The 21,865-nt window shown below is 51.3% G+C and overlaps 4 protein-coding genes across 4 annotated transcripts; 1 reads left to right on the top strand and 3 right to left on the bottom strand.

Annotated features, from left to right (window-relative positions):
• Window positions 1-1,719: 1,719 nt before the first annotated feature.
• SAPIO_CDS5292 (CP2 transcription factor) lies at window positions 1,720-4,271 on the bottom strand (the record flags this gene model as incomplete). The annotated part of the gene is made up of 3 exons (XM_016787648.1): window positions 1,720-3,919; window positions 3,984-4,133; window positions 4,258-4,271. 3 exons carry the CDS (start codon window positions 4,269-4,271, stop codon window positions 1,720-1,722), a joined length of 2,364 nt encoding a protein of 787 aa, XP_016642663.1.
• An 11,127-nt stretch (window positions 4,272-15,398) lies between these two features.
• Window positions 15,399-17,064, top strand: SAPIO_CDS5291 (Uncharacterized protein; the record flags this gene model as incomplete). The annotated part of the gene is made up of 4 exons (XM_016787647.1): window positions 15,399-15,496; window positions 15,587-15,833; window positions 15,965-16,648; window positions 16,708-17,064. The coding sequence occupies 4 exons, from the start codon at window positions 15,399-15,401 to the stop codon at window positions 17,062-17,064; spliced, it is 1,386 nt and encodes a 461-aa protein (XP_016642662.1).
• Window positions 17,065-17,596: 532 nt separating this feature from the next.
• On the bottom strand, window positions 17,597-18,625 carry SAPIO_CDS5290 (Uncharacterized protein; the record flags this gene model as incomplete). The annotated part of the gene is made up of 2 exons (XM_016787646.1): window positions 17,597-18,140; window positions 18,273-18,625. 2 exons carry the CDS (start codon window positions 18,623-18,625, stop codon window positions 17,597-17,599), a joined length of 897 nt encoding a protein of 298 aa, XP_016642661.1.
• Window positions 18,626-19,245: 620 nt separating this feature from the next.
• SAPIO_CDS5289 (Exo1 protein) lies at window positions 19,246-21,703 on the bottom strand (the record flags this gene model as incomplete). Its single annotated transcript, XM_016787645.1, has 2 exons — window positions 19,246-21,478; window positions 21,543-21,703. 2 exons carry the CDS (start codon window positions 21,701-21,703, stop codon window positions 19,246-19,248), a joined length of 2,394 nt encoding a protein of 797 aa, XP_016642660.1.
• Between the last annotated feature and the right edge of the window lie 162 nt (window positions 21,704-21,865).

The following is a 21,865-nucleotide window of genomic DNA, read 5'->3' as shown; positions in this document are numbered from 1 at the left end:
CGCCTCCACTCTCGCCAAGCACCAGAAAGCTTAAAGCTAACCCCAAGGCGCCCGGCCAATGGGTTTAAACAACATTGAACTTAGCTCCCTCGCGTATCGAAGCGGAATTTAGATTTGCGGGGTGAAAAGAAAGATGATGTTATCTCCTAACCTCTCCTTCTCCGCGTTACAATCACGGCGGTTTAGCTCCGTCGGCGGTTCATCAATATTTTTGGAAAAGAAAAATCCCGAGCTCCGTCGGCGGCTTAGCTCCGCCGGCGCATGAAGCATTCATCGGGAACATAAAAAAATAATACACTACACACCATCAATTGATGTCCACCCCGCGCCGTTTCCACCCCTCAAACGTCCAAGGGACCGAGGCCCGCGGGGTTTTGCGCCCTCGCGTCGCGAAATGATCAATGATCTGCAGCTTTTACCCCTCATCTGCAACTGGCAGATGATGGGTGATGGAGCAGAGCTGACCTTTCTCTCCGATGACGTACTTGTACGCTAACTTGACTTGGAGTCGTCTTGACTCGGTTGACTTTGGACGAAGTTATTCCGCTCAGAGAGCATCCTGCCCCGAGGAATATTTCCTCCTGTTCAATCATCTCTAAACAAGCCCGCCTCAACCAGACACTGGGGTATTGAAGAAAGAAATTCACAGAAAATCAGAAGAAGCTAAGAACGAACTCACAGAGTATTCTGCCCCAGCTCCTGACTTTTTCAGCATCCAAGGAGATAGCCCGAAGAGAATAATTACATTAGGATTATCCTCATCACCCACAAGCTCTGCAAAGTGAGGACATTATGGTCGAGGGAAGACCAAGAAAAGGAAAGGAAAATGTAAAAAGAAAGAAGGAGAAAAGGAGAAAAGAGTAAGCCTAAAGAATAAGCCCAGGCACACCGCACATTCCACCTACAGACAGCCAGAAGACCGCAACGCACGAGGCCAAGAAAGAGGAGAATCGCCAGAAAATCAAAGGGAAAAAAAAAGCAACAACACACATGACGCAAGGTGACCGACTGTTCCGAGTCTATCGGACGCTGAATAGGTCTTGTCTTGAAACAAATATATCGATCAATATCACCACGCGCAAGGAAGCTCAACATATAGACAGCCGGGGGAACATTTGCCAATCCCCCCCCCCTCCGCCCAAAAGAAAAGAATGAAGCAGATACACTAAATCAAATAGACCTCTCCTTAATCTCATTATCCAACTCGCTTGTCGTTTATTCCTCGCATCCCATCCCATACCGCATCCCCCTGGCCTGGCCCAACGTTTTTGGTAGCAGAAAAGTCACTCTGCAGCATAACCGTTCTAAAACCCTCACGCCAAACGTAAAAGAGTAAAACGTAAACGTGAAATAGACCTCATTTCCCTGGAGGCTTGCCGTCCAAATCTGCTGTATTGCAGACTGAGTATACCCCCGAAATAAATCAGAACCGGGACTCCTCCAAAGAAACCGCAACACCGAGAGTTCCGGACGCGTATATTAGCGAATTTGCAACAGTTCCGTGTGTTCCATGAAGAGACCGGAGGCTTCGTAGCCTCGGGAGTGAAGAAAGAGATAGGAAAGGGATATCAAAGGGGGAAACACCCAGAGATAAAAATCTTCAATCTGCCCGTTGACCGTCGCTAAACCTTCGCTGTACCAAGAAGTTCACAATAACCGTCACATCATTAATCCTTAACATAAATGCTGTAATTCGGGTGCCGCAAGTCGAGGTCCACCTTAGAAGAGGAACCTCAATTCGTAACCCTGCCGAATTTGGTGCTGCGATGTGCCCGTATCGTCGTCACCGGTATCGACCATCATCTCCCATTCGGTTTTGAGAGGAGCACCATTGTCGACCTCGGTCATCTCCATAATCATGTCTTGACCCTCGTCCACCTCGCGGATCACATCATCGTCTATTTCAACTTCGACACCGCTGGGTAGGACGCGGATCATCCTCTGGATCCTGGAGGGTTCCAAATCCCATTTGGCACCAATCTGAGTCCTGAACTCACTTTCTGTGCGTTTCATTAGGTAGATGGCTTTGTAGAGTTTCCGCTTGGATTGAGCGGCTCCCTGTCCTCGGCGAAGAATGTAGAAGCACGCCACGGGCTTCACATCCCTCTCGGGCGGCGGCCTATAGCTGGAGTCGACATCCACGGCTTCTATCCAGCCGCCGAGGTTTCCGCCCGCATGGTCCGGCCTCTTGATCAGAAACGGCTTATCTGGGACACCACGAACGCCATCACTTCCATCTACACTCCACCGTCCCCCAATCCCCGAAACTTGGGAAGCCAAGGACGGAGACCTTGTGGATGGAGATACTAGAGACGAGCTGGCAACTGAGCTGCGACCACTCCGCGCCTGCCACGCGGCACTATGTCGATCCTCAAACCTGGAAAAGTCGGGGTCCCCAGGGAGAGCCACGGGATGCAGATCAGGGTCGTCAAGCTCCTCGCCGCGGAGGAAGAGAATGCTGACAGGTCGGGTGCTGGTAAACATATCCTGAAGCGCCTGAAGTTTGGCATGCCAGTCGTCTTCAGCTGGCGCCTTGCTTGACCCATTTGCCGAGCTGCCCGAAGACATTGACCAGGTCCTCTTGTGCTTCTGAACTTTTCCAGGACGCTGAGGGTCCAGTTTGTTGTTATTTGTACTCGTTCGCTTGCGTTTACCGAAATCCTTCATGCCGCTCTCCACCTGGGCTATTTGCTGCTTAAGTTTATCGATGCTTTTCTTGACATGGGCAATGTCGTTGGAGAGCTTTCGCTCCGCGCCGTGATCACGGAACAGTTTGGCCTTGCAAAAGCATACCTCGACGGACCCGTCACTAGGTGGGGGCTTCGACGTGTCAATCGGGTACGGACTGGTCTTGGCACACAGTCGGATAGGGATCCCCTTGACTCCCTTAGAATGGCTAAAATCGGTAGAGAGGAAATTAAATCGAACAGCAATGTTGACTTCGGCAGCTCCGTTGGCACCAGGAGTCCAGATCACGGAGAACCCGTCGAAGGATGAGCTTTCCAGTTCCATTTTCGTTCGCTTATCGTCCCCCTCCCGGGTATCTCTAGCTTCGATGAACTCAACGGCCTGCAGCTTGCCCCCTCTCTGGTGAGCCTCGTTCGTACCCCTGCCTTCCTTCCATAGGCTCCAGCAAGCAGCTGGTCTCCGTCTCTGCTGTTCATCTTCGAAGGACACACGGACAAAGGTTCGGTAGCGAGTGCCAGGCTCTATGGGGAGAGTTGCGGAAGTATCTATAACGGAAAGAGAATACGCTTGGCCTTTATTCAGGTAGGTAATCGGGATTTCGTCGGCATGCTTGATCATGGCTGTCGGAGCGTTGAGTGTGGCATGGAATCGGAATTTTTCGGCCCCTGGTGGGAGGGGGGCGGCCATGTTCAAGGCGTTATATTGCCGGCGGCCATCGATGTCTACTACAGGGGGCATGCCACGGAACCCGCCCGTCATGACACCCACCCGTTCATCGGCGTTGATGGGTAAGCCATCATGGTCCATAGAGTCGAAGCTGGCATCAGGATGTTGCACAAATGTCGTCGGAGCAAAAGACCCTTGTGGTGGTGGTGGAGCGGTGGAAACGAAGCCTCCGTTGAAGGAGCCCATCTGCATAGCCTGGAAATGGTTCATGTCTATCATGGCTCCCGGGTTGTTCATGGCAGTTTCCGATGTCGAGAGCGGAAGGGGAGTATTAAGGCCGATCCCCAGACCTAGGGTTGGCGTTTGCAGGTCCCCGGACTGGGGATGGTAAACCGTGTTGCTGCCATTAGGAGTCGGCGTGTAGTAGCCTCCTGTCGCACTCGAAAATCCGGCGAAGGCGTAGGAATTCGGATCAAGCAAGGATGGTGTAAATCGCCATGGTTCATTCGTCGCGCGGGGAGTCGGGTCCTGATCCCTAAAAGTGTCATGCGGAAGACCCGGATTTCTGCAACACATAGCCCCGTATCAGTACAAAGAACCTCAGGAGAGCAAAGGATAAGTGTTCATACCCGTCATGAATGTGTGGATTATCACCAGCGGCCGAGGTGCCTGCCGCACGAACGGGGCCCCCGGTCGATGGTATCGTTCCCGCAGCAGCAACTTCTGGGAATTGCTGCCTGAAATCAGCCAGTAGGTCGTCTCCGGGCTTTTGCGAGCTTCTTCGCGACACGCAACGAGTTGCCTGTTAGCTATTCGATCACTCTGTACGAGCCCGTGGATAAGCACACAACGCGCGAGAAGACGATGCGATGCGACTGGTGATATAGTTGCGCGCAAGCATACCTTTGACGAATCATATTGGCGCACTTGAAGACTCTTCGCCTGTGTGCTAGGACATCAAACCGTACTCAACCTGGGAATCTTTACATTCAAGCCTTCCCTATATCCGTGTCAATTCTTCGCTGGAAACAAGATTGTCGCTCGAAAGAATGGAAGAAAGTTGGGTGGTGCGTGGGTCGATGTCGATGGCACTTGACGCAAGCGCGTGAGGTGAAGCGACCTTCGGGGCTGATCAGGCTAGATTGAGAGACTGTAATACCACCTGCTTTCGAAATATATTCCCCTTCTCCTTTCCCTAATTCCGCTTTTATTCTTCTTCCTCTTCTTCTTTTCCCCTTTCAAACTCAAAAATTTCCAAGATTCAGGTAACACTGGCGTAGGAGGTGTCATGGAAGAATACGGACCGAGCAACAGGAGCCAGCGGCATCAAAAAAAGAAAACGAGAACTGGGCTCCAAACCGTCAGGCGCGAAGATATGTTCTAGTATGGTAGCGAAGAGTCAACGACGTTTACACGCCTAGAAGGACAGATCGGAAGCGAAACGGGCGGGGAAGGTAAGGGATATTGATGAGCCGAACATAGATTGGTCGGCCGAGAGATTGATACTGGAGACGAGCAGCGAGCGGGTGCCACTTGAGAGTGAAGGGTATTAATATAGAACTAGTGGGGGGTTCCTCCCATACGCATACGAGAGAATCCTCAGTAGAGTGCCCTTTGTATGATGGAAAATAACCGAAGTGCGAATGGGCGTGATGAAAGAAGGAAAAGTGGTCGGTCTTGAGAAAGTGCGAGGTATGTTACGGGTGGCGACGATATAAACCGAATAGGAATAAGAGAAAAGAAAAAAAAAAAAAAGGAAAAATAGAAAGAGACAAAAAAAACCAGAGATGGTGGGAGGTGAGATTAGGGAAGGAGCAATGGGGAGAGCGATCTTGAGTCGTAAGCAGGTGTTGTTTCCTCACTTATTTACACAGGTTGCTGAAGCAGCAAGAACTCAAAATAATTCCAACGCCTTGCCCCAGATTTGAGTTAAGTAGCTCGATGATCTCTGTGGCAAGATTAGGAGAGGAAAAAAGAAGAGGGAAAAAATAATAAAATGAAAAACGTTTACGGAGGAGAACTCGTTCCAGCGGTGCTGTTTGTATCTTTGGAGGAGAAAAAGAGACTGGAGATACGAGGGCTCTACCTTAGTAGTCGCAATGGACATCAATGTTTGCCCATCGATCGAGGTGTGCTGCGATTAGGTGTTAATATGTGATTAGCCGCTAATCGGCGGGACGGCGGGACACCGTTATGTGCTGAAGGCGAAGTACATACTGGCTGCAGGAAGTGATGCGCAATGGATGGGGTACAAAGTCGACTGGGTGCTTGGCAAAACCCCACCGTTTTGCCTCCAGGAACAGAGAACTTCTGTAGTGCACCTGTGTACGCTACTTCGTCCTCCCACTGTCACAAGTACATTGATACATCAATCAATACGAAGGGATCAAAGGACAGCCGTTGAGCGTAACGAGGACAGGCAGAACTGCCAATGCCGTAGAAAGGCAGGACATTAAAAAATAGTGGTATACCGAGAGATATCAATGCTGATCCTGTGTGATATTCATTGATTAATCTCCGTAATAAACAGTGCCGTACGAAGTAGAGGTGGAGATCAGAGGATTGATTTTGATTCCCTCAACATCGACTCGGTAATATGTGAGGTAAGATTGTCGAATCTCGGGTAGTTAGAAAGTATGGGATACAGTCAATGTCTCTCCTTCTATGATGCCATCAAAGTACCGGTACAAAAGATTGAAGACGAGATGTCAATGTTTTGGGCTGTTCATCCTCGACATTCTCGAGGATACTTCAGCCACCAGCCTCTTGATTGGGGTGTGCTGGATCCCCCCAACCTATACTTCCCGCCCATCAGCGTCCTGTAATCAATCCATTTCCGTCCTCATTGCTCAGCTCGATGCCCTCCACACTCACATCCCTGTACTTCGTAAAGCTCCTCCTCCTTCGTACGCACACTCTTTCCGCTTGTTCAGACGGCAATTCGAAGCCTGTAGGGTTCAGGAACCCTGATCCCTGAGCAGCTTTGGAACACACTTGTATTTAGATCGCCGCTCCGTCAAATTCTCTAGCCTGGCGTATACGCATACACCTTATGTCCGAGTATCTATTATCTTCGAAGGAGAGGTCAACAACGACCGAGGATATAGCATTTTTCAAGCCCACATCTCATGTGCGGAGAAGTCCTCCGAAGCCTCGATTCTCAGAACGTCTCTTCAACGAACAAAGGCTCACCGCTCTCGAAGGAATTTGAGGATGAAAGCAACTCCACAGATACTTTTCGAAGCACGGCTAGAGGCTTCATGGTGTGGTATGGCATGCAGATGGACGATCCTGGGAACGCCCCAGATGGGATGTGATTCGACGACAGTTTACCTGGGCTCGTCCTGGTTGGTTCGTCTCGAAATCTCGAATCCGCCGGCGTCCCTTCCCGGACGCCACTGATCTCTCAAACCCACCAAAAGAGTGTGCCGGGGGACGATATTTTGAAACTAGGACCTTGTATTGTCGAAGTTGGTGGCAAGTACTTGTACTTTATACATTTGGATTCCAACGCGGATCTCCACCGCCGGGCTCCGCCCCTCGTCATGGTTGATCCGAGAAATGCGACTTGACAAACGAAAAAAAAAAAAGCAGCTTCCTTTTTATCTTTTTCGAGCATTGTCTCTCGCTTGAAGAACCCTAACTGTTAGGCCATGAGACAAATGGCGAAATGTGCTCGCTGACGTTCTTTGTATTACGAGGTTGTAATCTCTTCCTTCGCGAGAACCCCAGGAGGAGATCGGGATTCATACCAGATGTAGGGTACTCCACAACGCGCAGTTCAGTTAAAGGCTGTCCGCTCGATTTGGCATATATGCTGAAAGATTATAGGAGGAAAACCCCCAATGTTGTCCAGACGCGAGACGCAGCCCGCGATAATACGTTCTCCTCACTCCTCTAGTCATGCACGATGAGGTAAGAGAAGACCTCTCTCAACTCCACCGTATGAAAAGAGAAAAAAAGTCTCTGCATTGTACGGCGCCAGCGGGAGGCCCGAGTCCCACAAAATTCCTTAGATTCAATTTGAGACACTGGAGAACATCTCGCTCAATGCTCTCCTTTGTTTACTCCTCGACTCGTTCGGCAGATGCAAAAAAACCAGCGTTGCCTGATCAGAGTTGGCGGGTTCCTGAACTCTATCTATTGACATCTCCCCCTGGTGTCAACTTCGTTTTGACTTTGGTCGCCCTGTTACTCTGATCCCGAGGGCGCATTTATGTGTACCACCACTCTCGTGCCAATGAGGCTAACATTCGGAGACCGCTGTCGGTCGGCGTCCCTCGCGCTCGGCGACTGGAACCTTTTCTAGTTCAGCCTTGGCCGACGTTAATGTCTTCTCGAGATCCCACGATGACAACCACTACCGTTCACAGATAGTTGGGCCGTTTCGTCACTCCTCTCGTCCCCGTTCGCTTCTCGGCGCTGCCGTGATCCGAAAACGAGTAGGGCATTAACGCTATGGGTCGAGGACAGAGACTAATAAGCCCCCCAAGAACCCCCCGAGAAGGGTACACAATGCTAGGATCTACTGCTTCGTAGCATAGGTACGCCGCCCCCTGCGCTGTACGGGGAGGCGGTGCTATTATTACGGCCTATCCCACCCGTGATTGCTCACCAAACGATGGCCCAGATCATACGGCCTCGAGCAAAGGGAGGGTAGAATCGCATCATTACCCCCACCATGGCGAAAACGGTACTTGTGTTGGGATTGTCGAGAAGTACATTTTTTGATTACGGTAATGAATTTGACGCAAGAGCGGACCAGGGGGGTGAAGGAGTAAGCTGGAAGTGACGTCATATTTGCGGGGACCTTGCAAGGATGGACAAAGATGGACACGACTTGTCCAGTCAACCAAAAGCTTCATCTTCAGACAGGCTTTCAATGATAATCTATTGTGACCCGTTGGAGGAAATCATCTTGAAGTTCTTTTCTTATTTTTGGTTCACATTGTACCATGCACTCCGTAAAAGCGTTTTCCATCCCGCCCCATGTCAAACGTCAATGTCAAATTTCGTCGAGGGAAGGAAGCACCAGGGCACGAATCCCACTCCACTTTAGTGCATTAGAGTGAAGTCATCAATACCCTAATATGACGTCACGTATGTGCTGGAAATTACCACGTCCCGAAGATTTTGATCAAAGGACAATTGAGACATCTTTGGGGTGGGATCGCCCTGGGACGCGGGCGGCCTTAATTACTGCTAGCGTTGGGGAGATCGAGGGCTAGAAAAGAAAGAGAAAAAGAGAGAGAAAAAGAGAGAGAAAAAAGAGAGAAAAGAACAGAAAAGAGAGCAGACGGCAACAAGCGGATGGCCTCAATGACAACGGCATGTTATGGAACAGATCGATACGAAAGTAGATTGAGATTTGGCCCGCGCGAGGAGGCGGGACACGGCGCTTCTTCGCTTCCGTCTCCTCCTCAATTTTTCCCCCATTTCTTCAGTCTTCCCCCGGGTCCGTGTATTCTTCTCTCTCCCGCGTCCTTCTTTTTGCATTTCCCCCCTTTAACCCGTTTAGGCTTTCTCGGTCCGAGAGAACATGCGAGGGGACCGGCGGGGCTGGGGCGGCGGAGCGACGATCTGTTTCGGGTGGCTTGGATTTCACCCCGTACTGCATAGAAGAGGCGGACGGATTTCCGAATTCCTTTCTAGACATCAGCCGGTGCCCTCTCTACGGCGACATGGGAGACCAGCCTTCCTCGTCCCAAGTTGCACACCTCCGGCTCCCCGTATTTCCTCCGCCTTCATCATCAATGATCGATCATCCTCTGAGGATTCGTGTCATCAGTTATTGCGCAAGCCTCGAGCCACGGATACTACGATGACCGCCAGTTTACCGCGTTGCATCTAGGTATATAATAATAGCATAACACCGATCAGTCGTATTCCGTGTTAACAACCCTGCCATTCCTCCCGTTTAGTGTGTCTGCACAGAGTGACATACCGAGTCCTAGATGATGAGAGATGATGAAAGGACTTTGATCAGCGCTGCGGTTCCCACAGGTAATAATACTTTCAATTTGACACCGTATAAATTTGCCACAAGATCTTTACGAAAACGGCAATACGAGCAGTAACACATAAACCCGGGCTGTTAGTCTTGTACTCCGTTCTAGATGGGAAGGGTTGGGAGTACATTCTACGTGTGTGAATACTGGGTTTGAAATAAAAGCACCGAGACGAGACGCGCGTTCGTCGTCGCGCTCACTCATTTTGTCAGGATACCTTGTCGGAGATCATCTGCAGAGCAGTCTGAGAAACAGCAGCCTCGCATACCTGGAATCGCTCATCAGAAGCTCACCATTATGCAGCCAGCAGTCATAGAGAAACATCCATAACTATAGGTAGTCCGGAGGGTTTACCCCGATTTCCCACGGTTCCCGTACGGGTTACGCCCAGAATAGGAGCGATCTCTTACCCCATCTCTCTATGCCACCAAAAGCCACCCTTGAATCATCCCCTATTCGGATTTGGATGTGACTGCATGAGAGACCGAGAGCAACTTCATTCTTGCAACCAAGACGCGACGCGCCCGCCACAGAGAGACTTACAAAAGGAAGAGAATGACGTCAGAAGCGGCAAGCGGTTCTCACAAGTCCATCCCGTGGCGCCGATCCCTTCCTCTTCCTTGCCGCTCTTGGGAGTGATAATACAAGAAGAACGAGAAGGTAAGACAAGCCGGACGGGGACGACGAGGACGCTTGATGCCTACGACGTACTCTGGAAATCAAACTAGATTTTTTTTCTTTCTTTTTTCTTTTTTTCTCGTGTTATGAGATGCAGTTCTTGGTGGGCCCCCTCGCTATCCCCCCCATGTTTGCTTCCCGGAGATGAACACTGCAGCAAGGGTCGCGCAATTTAACTGGTGGGCTGGCCTTAACGCCTTCGGGATAGCTGAAACGTGAGGGCATCCCCGCTCCCATCAAATGCCTTATGCAGTTTAGTGCGAGCGCCATTTTCATTTTGAATCAGTCGTCTTCGGGGCAGCCTTGACACGGGTGACGTGCAGACCCTGGGCCCCCGCAATAAGAATAAGTTAAAGAGAGGACCAGATGGTCGGTGTGAATGGGGAAGTTTGTCAAAGAAATTACTAGTAATTCTTACACTTTTGGGGCATCAAACCAACCCAGTGGGATGGGTCCGCTTTTTTGGACTTATGCTGGGGGACCTGGATTTGTGGTGTAGTGTGCTTCGTATAAGCCCACATCTCTTTATTGCCCGTGGGTCTCGCCGAGGATGGTAAAGAAGACGTAGAACTAATAGATATGTACCTCAGGACACTGGAGAAAATGAAATGGAGCCTGGAGGGACTTGATGGAAGGGAAATAGCCTCATGAGGGAACAGCAACAGACAAGAACCACTTGAGGTCAACAGGGCGAAGCCAACGAAACCGGCCACGACTCAAAATGGCCCGGCCAGCGAAGCGAGGTAGGGCGAGACAGGCCCTAACCGGCAGGTTGACGAACCTATGATGTCTGTAGTTGAGATATTGCGCCTTTAGCGGTATGGATGGGAGGAGAGAAATTGTCCATGTGTTCTTTTCGACTGAAGGGGGTGCTAGATGTGTTTCTAGGCAGCTTGGGAGTTGGGGGGAGGCAGATACTATCTGACGTTTACCTGATGTTCTCGAAGAGATGGATGGAAAGATCTGAGCCTCATAGCCCACACCTTCCGTCACCAGTCTCGGTGGCGAAGGTGGGTGGGAGGGTCGGCATTTGTAGTGGAGTGTAGAATGGGTTTCGGAGTGCCGACCACCAGTATCAAATAACTGTTGAGGTTGCTTTTGCGATGTTCTATTTTGAAGACGTACTTGACAATGTAACTCACCTTATTCTGAAGAATTGGACGAGTTTGTATTCTACAAGGGGGCATACATACCATCTGATGAGTGGAAGACCGCCGAGGAACGCTCGAAATGAACTCGAAGCTCAAGTCTAACGCTGGCCTCTAAGTAGAATGAATATCCTCCTCGACCAAGGATCCTTCGGACAGCTCGTTCTAGGAAGTGTCTGTGAGAGCCGCCCTGTGCCTGGCCCATGTCATTCGGATATATCCGTGCAGAAGCCGGACGTCTTGTTTGAAGTTGCTACACTCGCAATCATATGTGGATAGATATTCTTGCTTCTTCCTCTAGGGTGCTCTCGTAAACTATTGAGATGTTCCCTCAGATTCCTCGTTAACACACTACGCTGGAGAACCAACTCGCCTCGTCGTGTTAAATTAAACGCAACAACAGCATTTCCTTGCCCCTGCTGCAGCTAACGAGTGCAGGATTGCCATGTATCGCGTCATGACTCATTTGACCTGAAAACAGAGCCGCTTAATGGAAGGATTTCGGTCCTTCCGCCGATCTCTTAATTCCTATGGGTACGACTTAGCAGCGAAGAAAATTCAGATGAAGTCGGCTAGCACACCGGAGTTGCGTAATGGCGAAGCGTTTCTTGTGTCGATTAGAAGATCCGGGAAGAGAAGGTCCATTTGCGTCATTATATAGAATACCACCACTGCTTCTTCCCCCGGATCATGATGAGGCAATCGTCTATCAGAGCATCTCCCGGCCCCCTTGGTAAGACTCTTTTGGACCGGCACAAGTCATATTTTCAGATTCGATGTACTTTCCAGAATGTGCCCAGAAAATACGTTACACGAACAAGAGGTGTTGAATGTGCTATGGTCACTGCCTCCTTTCCTTCCATATATTGGCGTCCAGCCCGAGTCAATCACTCGTTCTATCAGCCCTCTACCAGCCGATAAGGGAGCCGGTAATAGCCTTGGGAGTGCCCTCAGGCGTGAGAAAAGGAATGTTTAACAGTGAGAATGGGGGGGTTGAGGGTGGAAGTTTGCTCATTGCAACGAGAATGTAGTGCTCCAAACGAGGCGGCGTCCCACTGTTAGCGGATGGAAGGGCTTGACATGGTACGCAAGTATCGCCGTTGTATGGATGAAATATCCCTGGGATGTTGTTTATGGCGTCTCGAAAACCCTACTGGAACGCGGTTGATGATCATGAGAGATGGTCTACATAGAAGCCACAATGTTGATCTTCTCTATCTTCGACGTAGGTATTTCATGTTCGCGACTCGATCTATTTTTTCTGACCTGGGCGCCATGATTCATACTTCTCAATGCTCCAAGGCATGAAGGATGGTCTACATTCCTACAAAGTGCTATGCTAAATATTTCCAGGTCATGGAAGTTGAAAATCGATTACGAATCTCGGGGCGCTCTTCATATTTCCCACGGGCCTTCACGAGAGAGAGGGGTATGAGGAATAATGTGACTGCACGACTTGGATCGCTGTTGCTTCTCGTCTTGGAACCACTCCGAGTTGGTCATCTGGGAATGGCGCTGGGGCTCAATCTTGAGGAAGGAAGGTGAGGTCTTCGCGACATCTTCCTCCACCAAACCCATAGGACCGCGTCAGAGGTTGATATGCTATTCGCAATCAGAACCGGTAAGACTCATGGCGCATATAGTGCAAAGCCAATCAAAATGGACCGAGTCAATCTCTTGATCAAACGTCAGCGCTGCTATATTGAAAGTTGGGCTCCCTTCTCCTTGACGGCCGCGTCCCGTCCTAGTTCTTGGCCTCCTCAGACGCAATACCCATCTCCACAATTGCCGAGCTACCGGTTTAGGCTTCACCTAGGCTTGGAGTGGTCAGCGAGATCGAGGCCTAGTCTCTATAGAACATCAATGTTGAGTTCAAGGGATGACTATTTATTCTTTGAGAAACCTCTACTCTCGCCTGGCCGTGGAGAGATCAAAGTCGTGATATGGCGTCGTTTAAACGACTCGACCTCTGAGAGAGGGCATGAAATTGGGGGTCTCCCGGCTAGGACATGGGAGCAGATAGGTGCAGAATACCCACAGGGGCAAAACCTAAGGAGGGCGGGTGAATATGCCATCCACGCAACTGAGCAAAGCCTCCCTACCTAGTGTGTTGGGTGTGATCAGAAGCGCCGGGGAAAGCCTTTCTGTTTAAACCGAAGGTTTCACTCTGAATCGAAGACTAGGAACTCATCGAAGAAGAGCCTTAGGCAGCTCTCGCTAAACATCCTGACGTTGAGTTCGGTACTGCAAGAATGTATGGAGTCCGTCGACTTTGGTGACTGGATTTGCAAGCCGTTCGCGATGATGATGTCGTCGGCATATTACAATATAGAGTGAGACGAAAATAGAAACTTCTTCAGGCGAGATAGGAAGCAGGATCGAAGCTATGTCAAGACGTCTCAAGGCCGCCGCCGAAAGGGCTGAGGCTTGTTTGGCAGGCTTCCTTCCATAACCACTACGAACTCTGCGGAAAATCTCACTACAGTAGCCTCATCCTGTGAACCGTCCAGAAGAACTTGACCCATCAGGGGTAAGTGTGTCAACAAGCTCCTTTTTAGGTCCCGCGACTAGTAGATGCCAGTGATTATCGCTGATTATATCTGAGGCCCAGGGACGGCGCTACTCGCGGGAGAAAACCTACGAGACATGGGTCAAAGGGGAAGCGAACCTCCTCAACACTCGCCGAGAGCAATCCCGACTGACAGAGAGACCGGCGAGGCCCGGCTCAAATGTCCTCCTGACATCCCAATTGAAGTTTCTGGGCAGCCATCGCTCCATCGATAACAGCAAGGTTAAAACTCGGCGCGTACTTCGCGAGCTCTTCCGATGCAGCGAGCGAATCAAAGTCCCAAGACGACCGACAAGCTCGCCTCTCCCTCCCAAGAAGGAATCGGTCACAATATGCCGCATCCTCTTTTCTCACCATCCTCTTTTTGATTGCCCCCCCAAGACCTCGAAGAAAAAGTATTATTGGTGAAACTAAAATTTCGCGATAGCGAGGTTGTCGTCCATCGTCGCCCAGAAGCTTCGGCCATGTGCTGCGTTGATTGGTCACCAGGAAAATCCGCGGGTGGCCGGGAACTCAACGTCGGAGGGCGGAGTGTAATGCTAGGGAGCCGCAGATCGAGGGAGCCAGCCAAGAGCCCCGTGGACTGCTCAATGCCAGGACGTGCTTTTGATCTCCCATGTTACCGGTGCTGATGGCGGTGAGGTGCACATACAATCGTGTCGTCGCTAAAGTCTCTAGTAATTTTCCGATGAATGGCCCATGAAAATTGAAGAGTCTCTTTTTCCCTCAAGAAACAACAGGCTGTTTCTATTTTTTGTTTTTCTTGATTTTGAAACAAGAGCCGGGCTGCCGGGAGCCAAGCCGCACGGGAACGCTGAGAGAGTCGGGATCGTCTCCAGTCCAGGTGCAAGTCGCAGGTTGCAGGTCGCGGCGCTAAGGCACCAAGGCACGCTGTCACAAGGCACAAGTGCACAATTGATGCTGGCATGGCAGTTACGCCTGCTGGTTTAGGACGTGGGCGTTGAATCAGCGCACTTGTCATTACGTCAAAGTAGAGCCAGACGCCCTAACAGCTTCTTTCCCCACCACGCTCCCCAGCATTGCGCATTGCAGCGGGCGCCCAACTGCCTCGTGTTAGTGCATCATAGTGCATCAATACATGGATACGTCGAGTGGTCATTGTTGAAGCACGTTGTGTACATCGATGCACCCTCAAACAAAGTTCGAGAACGAGTCCTTCTTTCGTACCTCAACTCTTTTCTGTTCTCCTTTATATGTAAACGCTGTGTGCTCTGTGCTCTTCCCCGCCCCGAAGTTTACTTGCGGGTGCATTGTCCGCTCTACAGAGGGCGTGTAGCCCACGCAGACTTTGAAACGCAGATGCAGACCTTATCTTGCATCCATTCCCCCGTTCCCTCCAGCTTGCCACGTTGATCTTGTATCCTTCGACTCTCCCTTCGGCAGCTCTTGTGTCCAGTATAGTTTCTGGCTCACGTCGACTGGCTCTTTTTTCCTCTTCTTGTTTTCTTTTTTTCCCTTCCCTTGCTGAGTGAAACAAGCTCCTGCTGCCGTTCAACCACCTCTTGCAACAAGTCCCCTAACCCACCGACTCGCCGAACATCGGCGCCGTCAACTGTCTCAAGTCTACCACACCCAGAAGCGTTCCTTGTGATAATATCAATACCTAGGCCCACCACCACCATGGCCACGGCAGTCGCTGCGACTCGGGCGCCCGACAAGATCGAAGAAAACTCCAGTGATGGCTCGAAGCTCAGGACATTTATTACCATTTTGAAGAAGTAAGGCGTTACCTGGGCCTTGAAATTCACTTTGTGCTGCACATTCTTCTGAGGGTTGCCAAGACGGCATGCTAATGGTAGCGCCAATAGGTTCATTGGTGTCGCTGACCTCGCTAACGTCCGCTTCTCCCTTCCTTCTCAGCTTTTGGAACCTACTCCCAACCTCGAGTACTGGAACTATCTCGATGCCCCGAATGCCTTTGTCGCCATCGGCACGTCCGACGAGCCGCTCGATCGTATCCTCGAGGTCTTGCGGTTTTGGTTCACAAAGGATTTGAAGTATGTGAAGGGAAGGCCTTGCAAGCCTTATAATTCTTGCCTCGGCGAGTTCTTCAGGGTATGTCATGGAACCCTAAGACTCCTATTGCGGTTGCGACGACGTCAACGACGTTGTCGAGCCTGCCCGCTACGATGCGCTACCCCAGGTAGTATTAGTTAAATGCACCTAACTAACCGCCTTCTTAACAGTGTAACTGGGAAACTGAGAACAATGCGCCGCTCATCTGCACTAATACCCTCAAGGGCACTGCCAGCGGAGCCTCAAGTGTAAAATCTAGCAAGTCCGGCTCCGGCTCCGGTTCTCCCAAGAATGTCTCGACCGTCTCCCTCTCCGTCCCTCAACACCCACTCGAGCCGCGCCCCGAACACCTGGTCAGGGTATCCTACCTGACCGAGCAGACCTCCCACCACCCCCCCGTCAGCGCTTTCCACATCAGCTGCCCCGAGAGGGGACTCACGGCCCGAGGCTTCGACCAGATCTCGGCCAAATTTACGGGTACCACGATCAAGGTGTCCCCTGGCGAGCATAACATGGGCATCTTTATTACTCTTGACAAGAGGGACGGGGAGACGTATCAGCTCACGCACCCGGCGGCGCATCTTGGTGGATTCTTTAGGGGTAGCCTGAACGTGTCCGTCTCTGAGGTTGCGTACATTACCTGTCCCCAGACGAAGCTCAAGGCCATTTTGAGCTACGTAGAGGAGGGCTGGCTTGGAAGGACTACCAACAAGGTTCACGGTGTCATTTTCCATTATGACCCCGAGAATGACGACAAGACTCGCATCCAGGATGTCCCTGACAAGGATGTCCTCGCACGGTTAGGTGGTCCTTGGAGAGAGAAGGTTGTCTTGACTCTAGGTCCCAAACCCTTGGTAAGCATTTAAAACTTCCTTTCTTATATGAGATAAAATCCTAACTCGCCAAAATGCAGGCCTCACATCCCGTCGAGGACCAATACACCATCATCGACATGGCCCCCCTCTCCGTAGCCCCCAAGGTCCTCCCCCCTCGCGAGAAACAACTCCCCAACGAATCCCTCACCCTCTGGGCCGGCGTCACCAACGCCATCGTGTCAAAACAGTACTCCAAGGCCACCACCGTCAAGATAGAGCTCGAAGAGGAACAGCGCGAGAAGGCACGGCAGCGAGAGCGGGACAATGTCGAGTGGCAGCCCGTCTTCTTTACCCATGTCACGGGTAATGGTGGTAGGCCCGATTTGACGGATAAGGGGAAGGAGGTGTTGAAGAGGGCGCAGGAGGGCAGGTGGGAGTTGGATGACGTCCTGTGAGGGCGTGTGGTGGGGGAGTAGATTTAGTGAAGTTTGAGGAGTTTTTGGAGCATTGCGGGTTAGAACTGCATGGTTACCATGTTTTTTCTGTTCATTTTTCTTGTTTCTTTTTCGCTTCATTTTTACATTCATTTTTTGACCCTTCTTTCCCGCTGGTAACTGATAGTCGACGGCTAGAAAGGGAGAGAGGGATTGATATATATACGGGCATGACAGCCGAGAAACCGCGATGCGTTTCTCGACACTAGAGCAGGGAGGGGAGAACTCCATTCAACATGATATCAAACATACGCTTCTACTCACAAGTATTTTCTCTTCTCCAACGTGACGCAACGTCTATTATCATATCTGGTATTACATATGAGAGTGGGAAATTTGATAAAAAGATAATACACTTGACCGCCTGCTTAGAATGCGGTGTTTTGGTTTTTTCCAACCCTCGTTTTTTTTTTTTTCGGATTTCAGCTTCTCAGCAAACTCATACAGACTCTCTCCCCAAAAAGCCGCAACCCCTACGTCGAGTTACTTTTGCTTACAAGTCAACAAAGTTCTTGACGTTCTGCAACCACCTCTGGTACTCCTTCTGCTCCTTATAGTCAATATAATCGGGAGTAAAAGTAGCAAGACCCTGCGAAATACCCCTCTCCTCAAGGTACTGCTCCATCAACACCTGAAGATCCTCATCAAGCGTAGCGAAGCTGGGACCGGGGTAGGCATCGACGCGGGCGTGCGACGCCTCGGGGGTGGACGCGAAGGCCTGGTTCGCGTCGGCATAGTAGTGCACGTTGTCGACGATAAGGGCACCGTCCTGGGCAGTGCACTCGATGGAGAGGGCGCCGGGGCCCTTGGAGGGCTTCTCGACGACGACGGTGAGATGGGTGGGGGGAGCGGCACCGCCGAATTCCTCGGCGTCTTCGTCAACGAGGTCTTCTTCGGCGGCGGAGCGGGAGGAGGCGTTGCGGTCTTGGCTAGCGGGCTGGTTGTCGAGGTTCTCGGCGTCGTCGAAGGCTTGGTCGTCTTCCATCAAGTCTTCATCCTGGTAGGGGAGCTCGGTGATGGAGAAGGAGACAGTGATCCTAAAATGGGGAAACACGTTAGATCGATGCATATTCCACCAAAAAGGAGAGAGAAGAACGAGGACCATGCGGGATAGAGTAGATCAAAGTTCGAGATAAAAAAGAGGTAAAAAAAAATCAATAAAAACTTACTTCTCATCACCATGCTTCTTCACAAGCTTAACCTCCTCCTTGCCCTCAACATCAACAACCTCAAACTGTCCACTGGCCAAGAAATCCTTGATGCTAGCGGGCATCTGCTCCTCCTTGGAAACCTCCTCCTCGAACTGGATCTCGCTCTCGAGCTTCGCAGAGAGCTCGGCGTCGACCTCGCTCTTAGACGCGCGGAGGGCGGAGGTGGAGAAGGAGTAGGTCGCGCGAGGGAAGGCTACGCGGACGGCCGCGGTGCGGGTAGCTGGGAGACGGGCGAGGAGGGAGCTGGAGGCTCGGGAGACCCTGGGGAGGGCTCGGGGAGCGGCGCGGCTGAGGGACCTGAAGGCGAGCATTGTGTCGGGTATATGGGGAGGAATTGAAATATTAAAAGTAGAGGATGTGAAGAGAGGGCGCGGTAAGAGGGGTGGATAACACAAGACGTTGGTTGATGAGTAGGAAGAAAAAGTCGAGGTATCGCGTTGTTGGAAGTTTGAGGCCAAGCTTGAGCTTGTCGAAAAATTTCCAACAGATTTGAGATGTCAGATCAGACTTGGTTGGACCCGCCGAGAATTGACGACGATGACAGGGGTACGACAATGACGCGGATGAGTCAGCAACAGTAGAACCTTGGTGCGAATACTGAATATGAACAATATGAACAGTGAAGTGAAGTGGTATTATGAACGATTTTTACTCTCAACTGAAATGTAGACTTGAGCATCTAAGATACCCGGACAACGCTCGTAGGTATAAAACAGAATAGTCAACAGTCAAGGACTTTCCCTCTGACTCCTAGAAGCGCCTCTAACAATGCAGCCGCCCATAAATTCCATTCCCCAGACCCAATCCCCAAAACGCCGTAATGTAATCTTGTACAAAATATAAACTGGCTGGTGCAATACTCCTGACAGTCGTGGTGGTGGCCAACCCTTGCTCCTTCGTTTTAGAGAAACACAGTTCTGGAATTCGCACCTTATCTATGCATGAATCGAGACAAGTCCAATCGCACATGCACGTTGGCTCCAACATAAGTCGCGTTATCGCCATCAGCCTCCGATTCTGTGTCGGCGCCCTTATCAATAAACGGGATTTGATCCTCGCTGCCACACATGTTGAGGGCCGCAACCTCGTCGAGATCCACCTTGGGTAGGGGAACAAAGGCCGGGTTGACGGGAAGAGAACCAAGGGATGATCTCCTCGGCTCGCATGCTACCGGCTTCCTGTTTCCCGCGGAAGGCATCAAAGGGGATCGCGTGCCTCGCCGCAGGGCCTGGCTGCCAATCCTTTGCAGAGGCGTCAACATTGACATACCGGTGGATGGGGTGGCTGTCATGGACCTAGACAGTGAAGGTGTGAAAGTCGAGCTCTGCGAAGAGACGGATGACGCAATGGAAGGACTAGGCTCGCTATCTGCCCTATTCTGACTCGAAGAGCCTGGTTGGTAGAAGAATTTTTGCAGCGAGACACGGTTGGTAGATGAAAGGCGAGGCGGAGTCGACGTGGGACGATCCGGCAATTGCGACGGAGGACAGGACACCTCGTCCCGTTCAGCTTCCTCCTGCTCCGGTTTTTGAAGCGAAGAGACGCCGTCCTTTTCTGGCGCCTCGTCTTTGTTTTTTCGGGCTTCCTCATCGTAAATTTCAATTGATCGTCTCGACTGTGACGGAAGGCCCCATCCCTCCCAAACAGGCAAGGTCTTCAGCGCCTCCTCAATCGAGTCATCCGAGAAAATGTGTGCCTCATATTTAGAGGGCACTGATTCCTTGGCGGAAGGTTCAGGCAGGCTTGGTTCGGAAACCTTGGGCGAAAAGAACTTGCTATGTTCGGAATCAGCACCGCTATTGTTGCTCGCATCTTGCTCGTCGCTAGTACAGAGCCGAGCCTTCTTTGTCGGCCGTTGAGATGAAGGGGGTGGCGTAGCAAGGGTCGAGTGCTGCACTCTTCCGCCGCCCGTACCACCTCTTCGCTGCGACGTTGTTCGATCGTAGTTGACTCTAGAAAGGGCAGACGCCACTGTTTCCGTCGGTCGTCGCAGCCGAGGTGGCGTTGTTCTAGAAATTCGGGTCGAAGGGACTCCGCCTCTCTGCGCCACCCTTGCTGGATCAATATATGGCCTTGGGAGAGGATACACGCGCGGGACAAGGCCGCTTTGAGTTATCTCGGCGATGCGTTGAGGATCCACAGCAAATCGATTTCGGTCCATCTCGCCCATAGGAATCCGGCTGGTCTTCTTGAAATACGAGTTGATCGGCTTCGGATCCCGACCGTTCATAGACTTCGTGCTCTGCGGATGCGTATTTGCGGGAACGGGGTGGATCGAAATCGATGATGCACGCCGTCTCTTGGGGGATGGAGCCTGAACAACGATGGGTTGTTTCGTGATGGGATTTACATCTCCTGCGGCAATGGCGCGTGCTAGATCAGGCTCGACATGTGCACCGATGAAAGGAAATTTTTCGGCTTCGTTGGTAGGGTCTTCCGTCAGGAGGACCAGCTCTTTCTTCTCGGGGCAGAAGACTCGTTGGTGCAGGAACGTCAACTCAGCCTGGTAGAAAGCTGGAAGGTAGTCTTCTGAGGCGACGACCTTCCCTTCAAACTGGAGGCGTTGCACGACCTTCTCTGGCGTCTTGTACTGTCGAAGATAGCGGTAGGCCGTCTTGAGGCCGGTACCTTTCAAGCCCTCCAGATAATCACATCCACTGAAGATTGCCATCCGTCTAAAGTCCGTGTCGGTCCAGCCCGTCAAAGACACTTCGCGGCACGCACAAAAGTCACGGCGATTGATCTCGATACAACCGCCGTATTTATCGAGTTTGGTGATAAGTCGCTTGGCGCCAAAGACGAGCAGGTCAGAGTCCTCGGAGATGATGCCGTCAATGAGACCCTTTCGCTCGAGATACACCAGTTGCGCATCGGCTTCGTAGGGGGCCACGACGTAGGGAATGCCGTGTTTCTTGAGGTCATCGATCAGATGGCGTGCCATCTCGGGTGTGATGTCGATTGACTTTTGAAATTCCTGCCCTGCGAGGCGTGGCTTTCCTGCCTTAATGTACTCCATACCTTTTTTCTTATGCTCCTCTCGAGAACGCTCTCTAGCTGCTTCGGTTCCGGCTTTGCTGGGCAAGAAGTCGCCGTCAAACACGAGATAGGGCTTCACCCCGAAGTGGCTGAGCATTTGGACACGGCTCATGGCGTAATAGACATATCTATTATGTAGGATGACTCGGCGGTTAGGCAACGGCGGGCGAGGGGAAAAGGAGGGTCACATACTTCCGCGTCGGTTTGTCTTGTGCGAGTTCGTTGGCACAGGCGATCGCTCCTCGATGGAGCCAGCCATACGCATCAACGCCGAGGGTCTTGCCATTGTATTTCTTTAGCTGCGATTGCTTCTGGATGGATTTAAGGAGCGGCAAAAGGCCCGACACGCCCATGGTGGGCTAAGAATGGAGATTGTTGACAGTGGTGGAAGGGAAGGGGTGCAGCACGGAAGCGCGTGAGTGAGTCTATTTACAACAACCGAACAATTGGGACGGGTTCCATGGGGAAAGGCGGTCACCGAGAAAGAGCGGAGGATGGGGTTTTTAGCTGGTGAG

The sequence above is a fragment of the Scedosporium apiospermum genome (genome assembly GCF_000732125.1).
Source record: "Scedosporium apiospermum strain IHEM 14462 chromosome Unknown SEQ_SAPIO_0098, whole genome shotgun sequence".
Classification (NCBI taxonomy): domain Eukaryota; kingdom Fungi; phylum Ascomycota; class Sordariomycetes; order Microascales; family Microascaceae; genus Scedosporium; species Scedosporium apiospermum.
The sequence above is the reverse complement of the archived record's forward strand: the minus strand, read 5'-3'. Positions and strand labels throughout refer to the sequence as shown.